At 46.6% G+C, this 13,960-nt stretch overlaps 1 protein-coding gene across 8 annotated transcripts in view; it reads left to right on the forward strand.

Moving 5' to 3' along the window:
- The window catches only part of DTX3L (deltex E3 ubiquitin ligase 3L), a 44,466-nt gene that overhangs the window by 4,498 nt on the left and 26,008 nt on the right, over nt 1-13,960 (forward strand). For 7 of the 8 annotated variants that reach the window (XM_033945245.1, XM_033945246.1, XM_033945249.1 and 4 more), the window contains exon 2: nt 4,687-4,880. In XM_033945245.1, coding sequence (XP_033801136.1) covers nt 4,687-4,880 — 194 coding nt within the window. Of the gene's footprint in view, nt 1-308; nt 504-4,686; nt 4,881-13,960 lie in introns of those variants that run through there. The other variant, XM_033945250.1, reaches the window with a different exon arrangement.

Below are 13,960 nucleotides of genomic sequence, written 5' to 3' on the forward strand. Positions count from 1 at the left end.
GAACTGGGTTTCTGGCCTAGAAATATCTTAAGAAAAAGGACCATTTAAATTAAATGATTAATTTATAGAGAGTATGCACAGTTGGGCAGACTGGATAGACCATTTGGGTTTTTATCTGCCATCATTTACTATGTTACTACTTTTTTCCACACTTCTGCCCCTCGGCACAGAACACACGAGTATATGACACCCCCAAGTATATATTGTAGCCACATTGCAGCCCTAGGCCGGGATTCAGCAGTGCTCTCTGTGGCCACCAACTGGAGTCACCCTGCAGGTTTTCTAATGGAACTGGAATCAAACCACAGACACGGCTGTAGAATGGAAATATGCAAAATTTACTGTTCAAAATAAAGTCATAATGTTCCACAAATCAGAATGGCTTAAAGTTTAACAAACAGATAATTGTCCAGAACAAAAATGACCAGAGGAAAAACTCTCAGGCTTTCTCACTTTTCCCAAAGTTTCTTTTCCACCTAAGTCTGCTCCCAAGCAAAGCTCAGGTAAGTGCAGTTCACAACACTCCAAATAGTTCCTGCAAAATTATGTTTTTCCAACTTTCAGTCTTCTTGGTCCCAAACCATAAACCAAAAAAGAAACCTTCAACCTAACAAAATATCCGGGCTGGGCACAGAGGAGTGGTCTAAGTTTGCCTTTCCAAAAAGCGCCCACACAGCTTTCAAAACTCCCTCCCAGGTGTCAGCAAACTTCTAACCTCAACTCTGAGTTTCACAAGCAAAACACAGTCCAAAAGATGACTGGGAGCAGGTAAGAGAACCCAGTCACAAAAATTAGTAACACACAAAATTCACAGTCTTTGCTTAGTCCAAGCTGATTGTTACTCCCACCTCCATTGGTTCCATTGCTTCTCATACCCCTTCAATAGGAAACTCCATTTGAATTTCCATAGGAGTCTACTCATCAGCTGCTGTTAAATCTGGAGAGGTTCCAGTTTCATCAACCTCCATGAGTGTACAGCCATTACTTCTGCTTGAACCAGGCAGGTTTTCCTGAGAGGGAGACCTCAGCTTCCTTCCTGCCCTGCCTAATAGTTTGTGAAGGACTGCTGGCCTTTCTAGATGAGGAACAGCCCTGATCTTACTGAGTCAGCAGGGCTCTGCTCCTCTCTTGGGCTCCCCCCGGTGGTGACCTGGATACTGGTTTCTCTGAGGGCTCTCAGTTCTCACTCTCAAGTTTATTATTTATTCTTGATTAATCGCTTTCTCTAATTCAAACTCTGCCCTCCTGGGTCCTAGCTCTACTGTGTTCCCGAGGCTTGGGACAAGTTTTTCCAACCCTTAGCCCTGAATGACTAGCAGGCTCAGGGGACTCCAAATAGGGCTGCGGCCAGGCTCTGGGCGCTCCTTTTTTGGGTTTCCTACCCCCTTTCCTCCCAGCACTCCCAGAGCAGGCACAGAGTCTGGTCACAATATAGTTTACGTGTGTGTGTGTATATATATATATATATATATATATATAATATAATAAAACGGTAAGCCGCGCATGCGCACTTCCTATGCGTGCGTCCATTCTCCGTGAGCTGTAGCACACATAGGAAGTGCGCATGCGCGGCTTACAGACTGGCCTCACGCGAGGCAAGACAAGTGCCATGTGCGCCCTTCCCTGCTCTCTACCTCTGCTGGCCGCTAGCACCCCCTGCCCTCTCCGTTGCCTCCCGGCACCAGCGACGTAGGCAGCACTATAAACACGCTGCTTAGCGCCCTTCTCTGCCTATTTCCTCTGCCGTGTCTCTGATGACATCGGAGACAGGCGCGGCAGAGGAAATCGCCAGTAGAAGGCCGCGAAGCAGCGTGTTTAAAGTGCTGCCTACGCGGCTGGAGTCCCGAGGTTTGTCGGCGGTGGGAGGGTCAGGAGCAGGCCGGATCGACAATGCCAGTAAAAGAAGGGGGAGGGGCCGAACGGAGCAGGCAAGATAAGGGAAGAAAAGGGAAAGGGGGAGTGGGGGAAAATGCTGCTACTGCTTCTACACAGGAAAGGGGGGGATATGAGGGAAATGCTATTGCTGCTGCATAGGGAAGTGGGATGGAAATGCTGCTGCACAGGGAAATGGGGAAAAATGACAGACAGACAGCGGGAGGGAGGGAGACAGAAAGAAAGAAAGACACAGGGCCAGGGAGAGGGACAGACAGAGAAAGGGGGCCAGAGAGACAGTCAGCAGGAGAGGGAAAGGGGGCTGCTTTGGGGGGAGGGGTGTACTTGGGGCAAACAGCTTTGCTTTGCTCTGGGGGGCAAGACAGAAGGGGCCATGGAGAGACAGGGAGAGGGATAGGGGCCATGGAGAGATAGGGAAAGGGGACAGACAGCTTTGCTCTGGAGGGGAAGACAAAAGAGGGCCATGGAGAGACATTTGGGGGGGAGGTGGGTGCTGGGGGCAGACAGCTTTGCTCGGGGGGGAGGGGGAGACAGAAGGATACAGACAGCGGCCAAGGAGAGAGAGATAAAGAAACACAGAGAGACACATCTATTCTAGCACCCGTTAATGTAACAGGCTTAAAGACTAGTATATATATATAATACATACCTTCAATAAATGGCTCTTCATTTTGGGCATCACCAGGGGATGTCAGAGCATCTTTCTGGTTGTTTTGTCTACACTGCGTCTAATAATAATAATGTATTTTCTTATATACCACCCAACCGGAAGTTACGGGCGGTTCACAGCAAGAGAACTGAGACATATCAGCGAAGACACAAAATACAGTAGAATTCAGTGGAATACAAAACGATGCAGTACAATGTAATATAATGTGAAATCATCGAATAAATTTACCAAACAAATAGGTTTTTATCGATTTTTCTGAACTCAAGGTAAGCTTGTAATTGGGCAATTAGAGGACACAGCCAAGAGTTCATTTTCCCCGTTTGAAAAGCCAGAGTTTTGTCTATGAAACTTTTTAAACAACAGGTTTTCAGAGCGGGGTACATAAACATACCCGAGTTTCTTGTGTTCTTATTTGATGAGAATAATTTTAAGGAGGTGTGTTAGATGCATGTTTTGTGCGGGATTAGCACTTGGACGGGTGGCAGGGATATATCAAACCTTTAAGGAAAAAGTCTTAGACAAATGCAGCTAGACCTGTTTCAAGCACATATAAAGGTCAAAAATGTGGCCAAACTGACAAGAAAACCACTGGAGTGATTAAGGCATGATGACCCCTGTTATTCCCCAGTGGTCACTGATCTCCTCCCACTACCCAAAGATCTATAAAAACAGTACTGTCCGGCTTGTCATCAGCTGATCGCGGCAGGGGAATCCTGATTAATTAACGCATTCCAGAGCTTAACTATTCTCTGAGTAAAAAAATATATTTCCTCCTTATAGTTTTTAAAGTATTTCCCTGTAACTTCGAATGTCCCCTGGTCTTTGTAATTTTTGAGGGAGTAAAAAAATCAATTCACTTGTACTACACCACTTAGGATTTTGTAGATTTCAATCGTATCTCCCCTCAGCCATCTTTTTCAAGCTGAGGATTAATGTGTGTTAGGTGCAAATATTAATGCATATTAAGTCCAAAAACTTACCACACTTCAATAAACATCCCTCTTAATATCAGAATCCCTAAATGTAAAATTAAGGGGGGGGGGTCTGCAGAAAGCTCATGTCATAGATATTCATAGAGCTGATCCACTAAAAAGATTCTTTTAAGATCTGGATTTTTACCATTATGCATGTGGTTTAAGTACTTGTGAAAGCTACATATAACATAAGAATAGCCTTACTGGGCCAGACCAATGGACCATCAAGCCCATTAGCCCATTCTCATGGTGGTCAATCCAGATCCCTAGTACCTGGCCAAAACTCAAAGAGTTGCAACATTCCATACAGAATCTCAAAGAATAGCAAGATTCCGGAATCCCAGAGAGTAAAAAGATTCTAGAACCCCAAAGAGTAGCAACATTCCATACAGAATCTCAAAGAATAGCAAGATTCCGGAATCCCAGAGAGTAACAAGATTCTAGAACCCCAAAGAGTAGCAACATTTCATGCTACCGATCCAGGGCAAGCAGTGGCTTCCCTCGTGTCTTTCTCAATAACAGACTATGGACTTTTTCTCCAGGAACTTTCTTAAAACAAGCTGTGCTATCCGCTCTGACCACAGCCTCTGGCAATGCGTTCCAGAGCTTAACTATTCTCTGAGTGAAAAAAAATTTCCTCCTATTGGTTTTAAAAGTATTTCCCTGTAACTTCATTGAGTGTCCCCCAGTCGATCCACAGATCTGTGGAAACTGTTGGGCCAAAAATAAAGTTTTAGAACTTAACATCATTTCAATGGCAGCAGATGGAAATATTTTGTGGTAGCTGCAGGTTCCAGTGCATCAGCAGCTTTAAAGGTTCAGAACTGAATACAACTATCTAAAAGCATTCTTTTTTATATAGCCTAAATTTTCGATATGTAGGGCAACATACTCAAAATGGTCTTTAGGGGACCCTCAGTCAATTTGGTTTTTAGGATAAATATGTATGAAATATTTTTGCTTATTCTATCAGAGCTGTATGCAGTATATCTCATGCATATTAGGGATCTTCAGTAACAAGACTCCTGAGGATCAGCTTTGAGTGCCACTGATATAAGCTTCAAAGAATGGTAACGTTTGTGTAATTCAAATATTCAGATTTTAAAAATGGAGTTAGCAGAAATTTGTTACTATTTTTCTCTCATTTAGCTTGCAAGCGTGTGCTATCCAAAAAAGACCACTTTCTGCTTGTCGGAAATTCAGCCGTGACAATTTCTGCCAGTCCTTATGATGAATTGAAGTCCATGAATCTTGACGAAAGCAGTGAAGCTTCTGAAATGGAGGAGGCATCTGAAAGACAGTTACAGAACTATCAGAACTCAGTGGATGCCTTGTCCCAAAAGGTACATTTGTACTGATCTTATACACTTCTAAGAACATAAGAAGTTGCCTCCGCTGAGGCAGACCAGAGGTCCATCTCGCCCAGCGGTCTGCTCCCGCGGCGGCCCATCAGGCCTATTGCCTGAGCAGTGGTCCCTGACTATCCCTATAACCTACCTCTACTCCTATCTGAACCCCTCAATCCCTTTATCTTCTAGGAACCTATCCAAACCTTCTTTGAAGCCCTGTAACATGTTCCGGCCTATCACAGCCTCCGGAAGCACATTCCATGTATCCACCACCCTCTGGGTGAAAAAGAACTTCCTAGCATTTGTATTCGTGGAGGATAGGGGCAGAGCCAGACTGCGAAGTGTGAAAAACCGCAAATAACTTCTCATCCAGCTCTGACCCACCCCCGCCTCCCTCCTGCCTTCCCCCCGGCATCCCGGCCTTACCTGGTGGTCTAGCAGGCTTTCGGGGCTGGAGCGAACTTCCTACGCTCCTGCCCCATGCAGATGGCCAATAGGAAATAACTGCCGTGAGCGCCCGTCGTAGTCTCAAGAGACTACGGGAACTCACAGCAGTGATTTCCTGTTGGCGATCCACACAGGGCAGGAGCGTAGGAAGATCGCTCCTGCCCCGAAAGCCCGCTAAACCACCAGGTAAGGAGTAATTGTGAAATACTGAAGGCGGGAAGGTCCTAAACTATGGGGGGTTTCCCCACCCCCCCCCAAAAAAAAAATCACGGCAAATTGAAACCGCAAATAGGGAGAGGGAAGTGTACTGTATTCCAATTCAGTACAGTGATACCTTGGAATCCGAACTTAATCCGTTCTAGAACCCTGTTTAAGTTCCAAAGTGTTTGAGTTCCAAAACAATTTTTCCCATTGAAAATAATAAAAACTGGATTAATCCGTTCCTGGGTCCCACAAACTCAAATTTTAACAGGAGATACACTGGATTTTAAGGTAAAATATTAACAAATATTCCAAAGCAGAGTTCGGATTCTGGGGCACAAACACACACATACAATGTGCAGGGCATTCAGATTCCAAGACAAAATTTACTACAAAAAAAGTTTGGATTCCAAGTTGTTCGAGTTCTGGGGCGTTCGGGTTCCGAGGTACCAGTAAGTTAAATTGTATTTACCAGTAAGTTAAATTGTTTTCAACATCCACTGGAAGATTCAAACTCCAAGGGCTTCTTTTACTAAGCTGCAGTAAAAGGTGATCTAAGCGCAACCTTGTGCGGGTTTTTCTCCCACGCTAAGCCCATTTTTTTGCTGCAGCCATAAAATAGCCCTTTTGAATTTTTGTACTAATGGCCATATGCTAACGTTGCAAATCAAGTTGGCCAGTTTAAATATAATTCTCACGGGATATGCTATGTCACTGTCCACACATACTTTTTTTTTTTGGACTTTCAAAGGTAAGATTCTCAAGGAAATGTTAATGAGAATACATAATTCACCAGCATCAATTTGGGTTTTTTTTTTATCATACTTACTTAATTCAATCACTATAAATCCTTTGTATATTGGGGAGTACCGTATTTTCACGCATATAACACGCATACGCGTATAGCGCGCGGGAACAAAGCATTGCTGTAAAAAAAATCTATATAGCATGCACACGCGTATACCGTGCATGCTGCTATAACCTCCTCCCGCCACCCCCTCTTCTGGCCTGCGAACTGGCATCCTCCCCCCCCCCCCCCCCCGCTCGTGTCACACACACACCCCCGCGATCCTACATCCCCCCAGCACCGCAAAGACATCGCTTACCCGATTGGGCACCAGCACCAATGCACAGGATGTGCCAGTGCCCGAAGATCCTCCCTCTCCTGGGCTGGGCTGGTCTGGGCTTTGAGCATTTGCGCATGCTCAAAACCTTCTGGTCTCGCTCTCTCCAAGATTCTGAATCTGAGAATCTCGGAGAGAGTGAGACCAGAAGGCTTTGAGCATGCGCAAATGCTCAAAGCCCAGACCAGCCCAGCACAGGGAAGAGGGAGGATCTCCCTCGCACCGTCCAGCCCAGGCGAGGGAGGATCTTCGGGCACTGGCACGTCCTGTGCATTGGTGCTGGTGCCGGTGCCCAATCGGGTAAGCGATGTCTTTCCGGTGCGGGGGGGATGTAGGATCGCGGGGGGGGGGGGGGAAGCGAGCGGGGGTGAGGATGCCGGTTTGCAATAAGAAAAAAAAAATTGTATAACGCGCTCACACATATAACGTGCATGGTTATACTCGGTTTGTAAAATCGTGTATAACGCACGCGTTATATGCGTGAAAATACGGTAATCTCATTGCCGACGTGAAATCATGTTTGCCCTCAAGTTGGAATAAATCAGATTAACAGCTTGAGGGCGAAACATGAATTTGTGTCTGCAATGAGATACTCCCCGATACCATTGAGATAAGTAAAAAGCTTTTTTGAGTTACAAAGTATAACATATCACGTTAAGAAATAAATTTACACAATGGATTTACAGTGATTGAATGAGATAAGTATGATATAAAAATGAGAAAAAAAATGGACTGATGAAGATTCTGGTGAAGATGTATTTTCACTGATATTTCCTTGAGAAGCTCCTCCTGAAGGTCAAAAAAATGTTGATAAAGTATATGAAAGGATGCAACTAGTGGATGGTGAAGTGTGTGGATATATGCTAATGTTGTTATTAGTGTACCCTACTAAAACCCAAATATGTCAAAAGGAAATAAATGATGAATAATTAATTATCCTTTTGCGATAAAATGTTTATGTAACAGTGGATCCAAATATTAGTGGTTAGTGGAAGCCCTCAGCAGAGATATTGCTTTTGATTGACCTCCCAACAAGGGGCTTAAGGTCACTGACATATCAATAGGCATCTCACAATCTAATCTAATCTGAGATTTAGGAGTCACACAATGCCTATAAAGGTTCGAGGCGACTTACAATATGCGTGCTGCAAAATAAAGAGAGACTGTGGAGAATGATGTCCTTGAGCAAACAGATAAAAACCCTGCTCCTGTGAAGAGCAAACCTGAAAAACACTCCACTGGTCTTTTCTTCGCGTGCGCTGTGAAGTGTTTTTCAAGTCTGCTCTTCACAGGAGCAGGTTTTTTTTAATCTGTTTGTTCATCCAGATTTGTGCAAATTTACATCAATCTGGACCCCTGAGGAAGGCGTGTCCGCCGAAACACGGACCTTGTTGGGTCTTGTGACACCGCAACATATGTGGATCTCTATTTTTTGTTTTGGAATAACACAGTTATAAAGTAGCATCAAGAACATTGTTCTCCACAGTCTCTTTTTGGTTTTGTTCTCTGGACTTTACTGTGGATTAGCTGGGTCGGCTTTTACCCCCTTTTCTTGCTCCAAAATAAAGTGCATCTAAAAATCCTTATTTCATGTATAGCTCTGAATCCCATTCACTTTACAGTAGACTCTCTTGTTAACTGGAACTGAATTAACCAGAACTCTCAAGCAACCAAAAAAAAAAAATCTAAGAAATACTGTAATACTTTAAATAAAAATGAAAATAAAATCAATTTCTAGTGGAAATTTAAGTGTAAACTTGGCATGCAGCATCCAAGTATGCCCAAGCTTTGCCTACCATATGTCCGGTAGTTTGTCAGGAATAGTTTATGGCAGGGGTGTCCGACCTTTTGGTTTTCATGGGCCACATTGGCCCAAAAAAATGTTTCTGGGGCCACACAAACATGCAAACGCTGCAGCAAGACAGAGGAGGGAGCCGGCAAGACAGTAAACACCCGGGAGCAGCAAAGGAAAACAATTCATTCCCCTCGACCGGGGCCGCATAAAACACTTCACGGGGCCACAGGTTGGACACCCCTGGTTTATGGCATGGCACAATAATGGGTATAGTATTAGTTAGGCCTATTTTTAATAGTAACTCTCAAGCAACCAGAAACTACATTTATCTGGCATCTATCAATCCCCATGGGTGCTGGTTAACTGAGAGTCTACTGTATCAAAATTTGCTCCAATGTAGCATCAAAAATACATGTGAAGACCAGTCCCAAAAGTTCACTAATGATTGATCAAAAATATCACTAAACAAGAAACTTATCCCTAATAATAAAACTCTAAGCGCGCATGCACATTCCTACCTGTGTGATCCATAGTTCCGTGGCCGGCAGAGAAATGTTAAAGGGTGTGGTGAGTGCACGTTCAGAGTGTGTGTGCACGTTTGGAGCTGACACCGGGGAGAGAAGGAGGCGTCGGCGACCAAGCTAAGGAGCTAGGGGAGGGAAGGCCACAACCTCTGGTCTTCTCCTCTGCCTCCACTCTCCCCTCTGGGTCAGAGCACCATTGCAGCTCACAGGAGCTGCACTCTCTGCCCACCCAGTGGCGAACCAACACCCCTTACCTCTGAATTTGAGTTCGTTGGGCGGGTCGAGGATGAGGATCTGTTTATTTGCTGCCATGGCGCTGGAGGCTGGTGGTGCTGCCATAGAGAGGGGGTGGGGTGGGGAGAGGGGAGGCCAACCGGCCAAGGAGAGAAAGAGACAGAAAGGCAGACAGACACACAGCGGCCAAGGAGAGAGAGAGAGAGACAGAAAGAAAGACAGACAGACACATCTATTCTAGGACCTGTTAATGTAACGGGCTTAAACACCGTTGTATCATATATCTAGATTTCCAAAAAGCTTTTGACAAGGTACCCCATGAACGCCTACTTCGGAAACTGAAGAACCATGGGGTGGAAGGAGACGTACATAGATGGATCAGAAACTGGTTGGCGTGTAGGAAACAGAGGGTAGGAGTGAAGGGCCACTACTCGGACTGGAGGAGGGTAACGAGTGTTGTCCCGCAGGGTTCGGTGCTCGGGCCGCTGCTATTTAATATATTTATAAATGATCTAGAAACAGGGACGAAGTGTGAGATAATAAAATTCACGGACGACACCAAACTATTTAGTAGAGCTCGGACTAAAGAGGACTGCGAAGAATTGCAAAGGGACTTGAACAAACTAGGGGAATGGGCGACGAGATGGCAGATGAAGTTCAACGTTGAGAAATGTAAAGTACTACATGTGGGAAGCAGAAACCCAAGGTACAGCTATACGATGGGAGGGATGTTATTGAATGAGAGTACCCAAGAAAGGGACTTGGGGGAGGGGTCACGTGATGCAGCCTGCCTGAGAGGTCGCGTGCGAGTGAGGCTCCCTCCGAATCCCCATAATATCGGCCTTTAAACCTTGCTATTAACTGCTGCCGACAAGTTTGAGCGGAGTGGAGAGGCAGAGAAGAGCCTTGTGGTGGAGGTAGCGGATCCGACGCTTCCCGGGGGGTCTGGTATGCCTGTGAAACTGGCGCGAGCACTGAAATATCGGCCAGCTCTGACCCCAGCCAAGATGGCGGAGGAGACCGCGACTTTTACGGTGCAAGAGTGGGTGCAAGAGATCACTCGCTCAGTCTCGGCAGCGCTGGCAGACCGCTTAAACAAACTTCAATCGGGCATGGAAGAAATGCATGAGAAATTTGATTCTCATGCACGCAGAATCACGGAAGTGGAACTGAGAGTAGCCGCGCAAGAGGACACGTGCAGCGGCTTTGACGCTAGAGTGCTCGTGCTGCAAAAGGAAACAGAGCAATTGAAAGAGCAGCTTGATGAGCAGGAGAACCGGAGCCGCCGGAATAACCTTCGGCTGGTGGGGCTCCCGGAGACTGTTAAGGAAGCGGAGCTTTACCATATTTTCTCTATGTGGCTCCTGGACCAGTTGCAGTTGAAAAACTCTGGCTTGCTATTTGCCTGTGAAAGGGCACACCGAATTGGATCCCCGCAACAACTGGAGAATAGGAAACCTCGTACCGCGATAGCCCGCTACAACAGCTGGCGGGAGAAGGAAGCCCTTCTGAGGGCGTACCGTAAGAAAGGACCCCTGGACTACCAGGGAGCGAAGCTGCTTCTCTTTAATGATTACTCTATTAGAGTGGCGGCGCAACGCAAGCTCATGTTTCCTTTCTGTTCCACACTCCATTCTAAAGGCATCCAGTTCGCCCTTACCTTTCCACAAAGCTGCACGTCTAGAAGGATGGTAAATCCTTCACCCTGCAGGATGTGAATGAAGCCCGCCGATTTGTGGATACTCTTTAAGTCTGCTTGTTTCCTGGGGTCCGGATCGCATTTGTTGACCGGCTTGTCCACCTCTGTTTCCTTGGCTTCACTTTTGGATACAGGCAAATGGATTCCACGCCTGGATTGCTGGACTACCTCATGGGGGACAGCGGCGCCTACTTGCTGCGGTCTCCCTAATATGTATAGCCTGCACTAGCCTAGGCTTTGTGGACTGGCACTGGACATTAGGCTATCTTGGACCTGAACCGGCAGTCTTTTCTGACTGACTCGGATTGTTCTTATCCCTTTTCTCTGACTCAGTTGGTATTCTTGCTGTTCTTTAGGAGTTCTCTGAGTGGGGTTATTGCCCATGGAGCCGACAGTGTTTTAATTTGTTTTCTCTGTCTCGCTCATTGCTTCTGTCTGGTAGAGTTGTTGGGTATCTTGGCCTTTTACTGCTTTCTGTTGGGATCCTATCTGGGGGGATTTGGGGGAGGCTTCCTTGCGAGAGGGGTGGGTAGTGAGCATTTTGGGTTGCGGGGCTTGGGGGGGGCTACCGCTATGGAACTTCGTGGGGAGGAGTTGTGGGGGTTGCAGGGGAATGTCTGGGGTTGTATGAATGTATATGACTGGGGTGAGTGGGTGTTGGAGGGGGAGAGTATGTGAGGAGTGCTTGACTACAGAGGGGAGAGATGCCGATTGTTCGATTCAGCCCGGGGACCTAGCTGGGAAGTCTTGGCAGGGTGGATGACTTTAAGTACTGGAATTCTTAGTGTGTGCTGGCTGTACGACAATGGCTGATTTAAAGGTGGTCACTCTTAATGTGTCTGGCCTTCGGTCGCCCATAAAAAGATCCAGAGTACTGGTAGCCCTACGAAAATTGAATGCAGACGTAGCTTTCCTCCAGGAGACGCATCTGTCCCAGCTGGAACATTCCAAACTCCGCAGAACTTGGGTGGGGGAAGTGTATTTCTCCTCATTTGGGGGCCGAAGGCGTGGAGTGGCAATCCTTCTTCACAAAAAACTACCTTTTCAGCTCCATAAGTTGGTTCAAGATCGGGATGGGAGATTTGTTTTAGTTCTAGGGGAGCTGTGGGGAATGAAGCTGATGTTCTGTAATATCTATGCCCCCAGTGAATACACTCATAGTTTCTTCTCATCCCTTCTGTCTCGATTGTCGGATTATCCTGAGTATAGTATAATAGCAGGGGGCGACTTTAATATCACCGTTGATCCGGGTATCGATTGCAAGCCACCGAGAGTGCGGTCGCGTGACTAAGATACTAGGGGGGTTAATTTTTTGGCCAGTCATTTGGACTTTCTGGACATTTGGCGCACATTACACCCGTACGATCAGGACTTCACCTTTTTCTCTCATGTACACAATACATATGCGAGACTGGACTATCTTCTTCTTGATCGAAGGCTGTTTGCTGCCGCTACCCGTGCTGATATTTATGAATGTACTGTCTCGGACCATGTCCCTGTGGGGGTTACCCTCTCTCTTTCTTCTCCTATTGTGGGCAGATCATGGAAACTGTCCCCCCAGCTTTATGCTGACAAAGAGTTCTGGGAATATCTTAGAGCCCGCTGGGTGGACTACCAGATGACTAACCAGACCGCGGATGTGGGACCAGGGACATATTGGTATGCCTCTAAAGCAGTACTGAGAGGGCATATCATAGCCTATACGGCTCATAAGAGAAAGGAGCGGGACCGGGAACTGTTGCAGCTTACGGGGAAATTGCGGGTTCTTCGACAACACCATATTCAGTCGCTGACCGATTCTGACAAACACGAACTCCGAATGCTCAGGGAACGGATAGAGGGGGTGCTTAATGATCGCAGGTGGACTTCTCTCCATTTTCAACTATATCAGCTGTATAGGTGGGGCAGTAAGACTGGTAAACTCTTAGCTAATTTGGTGCGCCCCCCTAAAAAGACACAGATTATTACCTCTATTAAAGATGCGCAGGGGAAGAAGTTTACCACGGCTCAGCATATAGCGGAAGAATTCGTTTCTTACTATCAGCAATTGTATGCTAGTCGCCCGTTAGACAGGGAGGCCTTGCTGTCTTTTTTTTCTGATGTTCCTCTCCCTGGTCTTGAGCCTTTGCAAATGCAGGCCTTGAATAGTCCGCTTGCGCGAGATGAAGTTTTGGCTGGTATACGCTCCCTTACTTTGGCAAAGGCTCCAGGCCCTGATGGCCTGGGCCCAGAATATTATAGGATACTCCAGGACTTGGTAGCGCAGCCCTTATGTGATCTGTATAATGGAATATCTGAGGGTGAAGGCTTGTTCCAGGATAATCTAGCCCATGTGGTTCTTTTATCGAAGCCGGGCAAGGATCACGAACTGGTCAGCTCGTACCGGCCCATCTCTTTATTAAACCAGGATGCAAAGCTATTAACGGCCATCTTAGCGCGTCGGTTAAATGCTATCTTGCCGAATCTTATTCACCCTGACCAGGTGGGTTTTGTATCGGGTCGCTATGCATCCATGAACTTGCTGAAAGTGCTGGGTGCGATTCGGTCCCATGTGGGGAGAGGGGGACAATCTGCTGTTGCTGGGTTAGATATGGAGAAGGCGTTTGACAGCATCTCCTGGGAATACCTTTTCTGGCTCCTGGAGCGGTATGGATTTGAGGGATCCTTCCTCGCCCTGATGAGGGCACTGTATGATGAGTCTCGGGCCCGTCTGATAATTAATGGGGGTATGACGGCTTGCTTTGGTCTCCAGCAGGGTACTCAACAGGGTTGTCCGCTGTCCCCGCTGCTCTTTCTCTTGGCCATAGAGCCCTTAGCCATTAAAATTAGACGGAGTGACCAAATTCAGGGGGTGTGGGTGGGAGGCCGAGAATGTAAGATCAGCCTTTTTGCGGACGATATTCTTCTGTACCTAGATCGAGCCCCAGTGCATTTGGATAGGGCACTTGCGGTGGTGAACTCATTTGGGATGCTCTCGGGCCTTTAAGTTAACTGCACTAAGTCCGAACTTTTGTTGCTGGCTGGGGGGGCCTTCGGAACCGTGGCATAAG

Source organism: Geotrypetes seraphini, chromosome 5 (assembly GCF_902459505.1).
Source record: "Geotrypetes seraphini chromosome 5, aGeoSer1.1, whole genome shotgun sequence".
Taxonomy (NCBI): domain Eukaryota; kingdom Metazoa; phylum Chordata; class Amphibia; order Gymnophiona; family Dermophiidae; genus Geotrypetes; species Geotrypetes seraphini.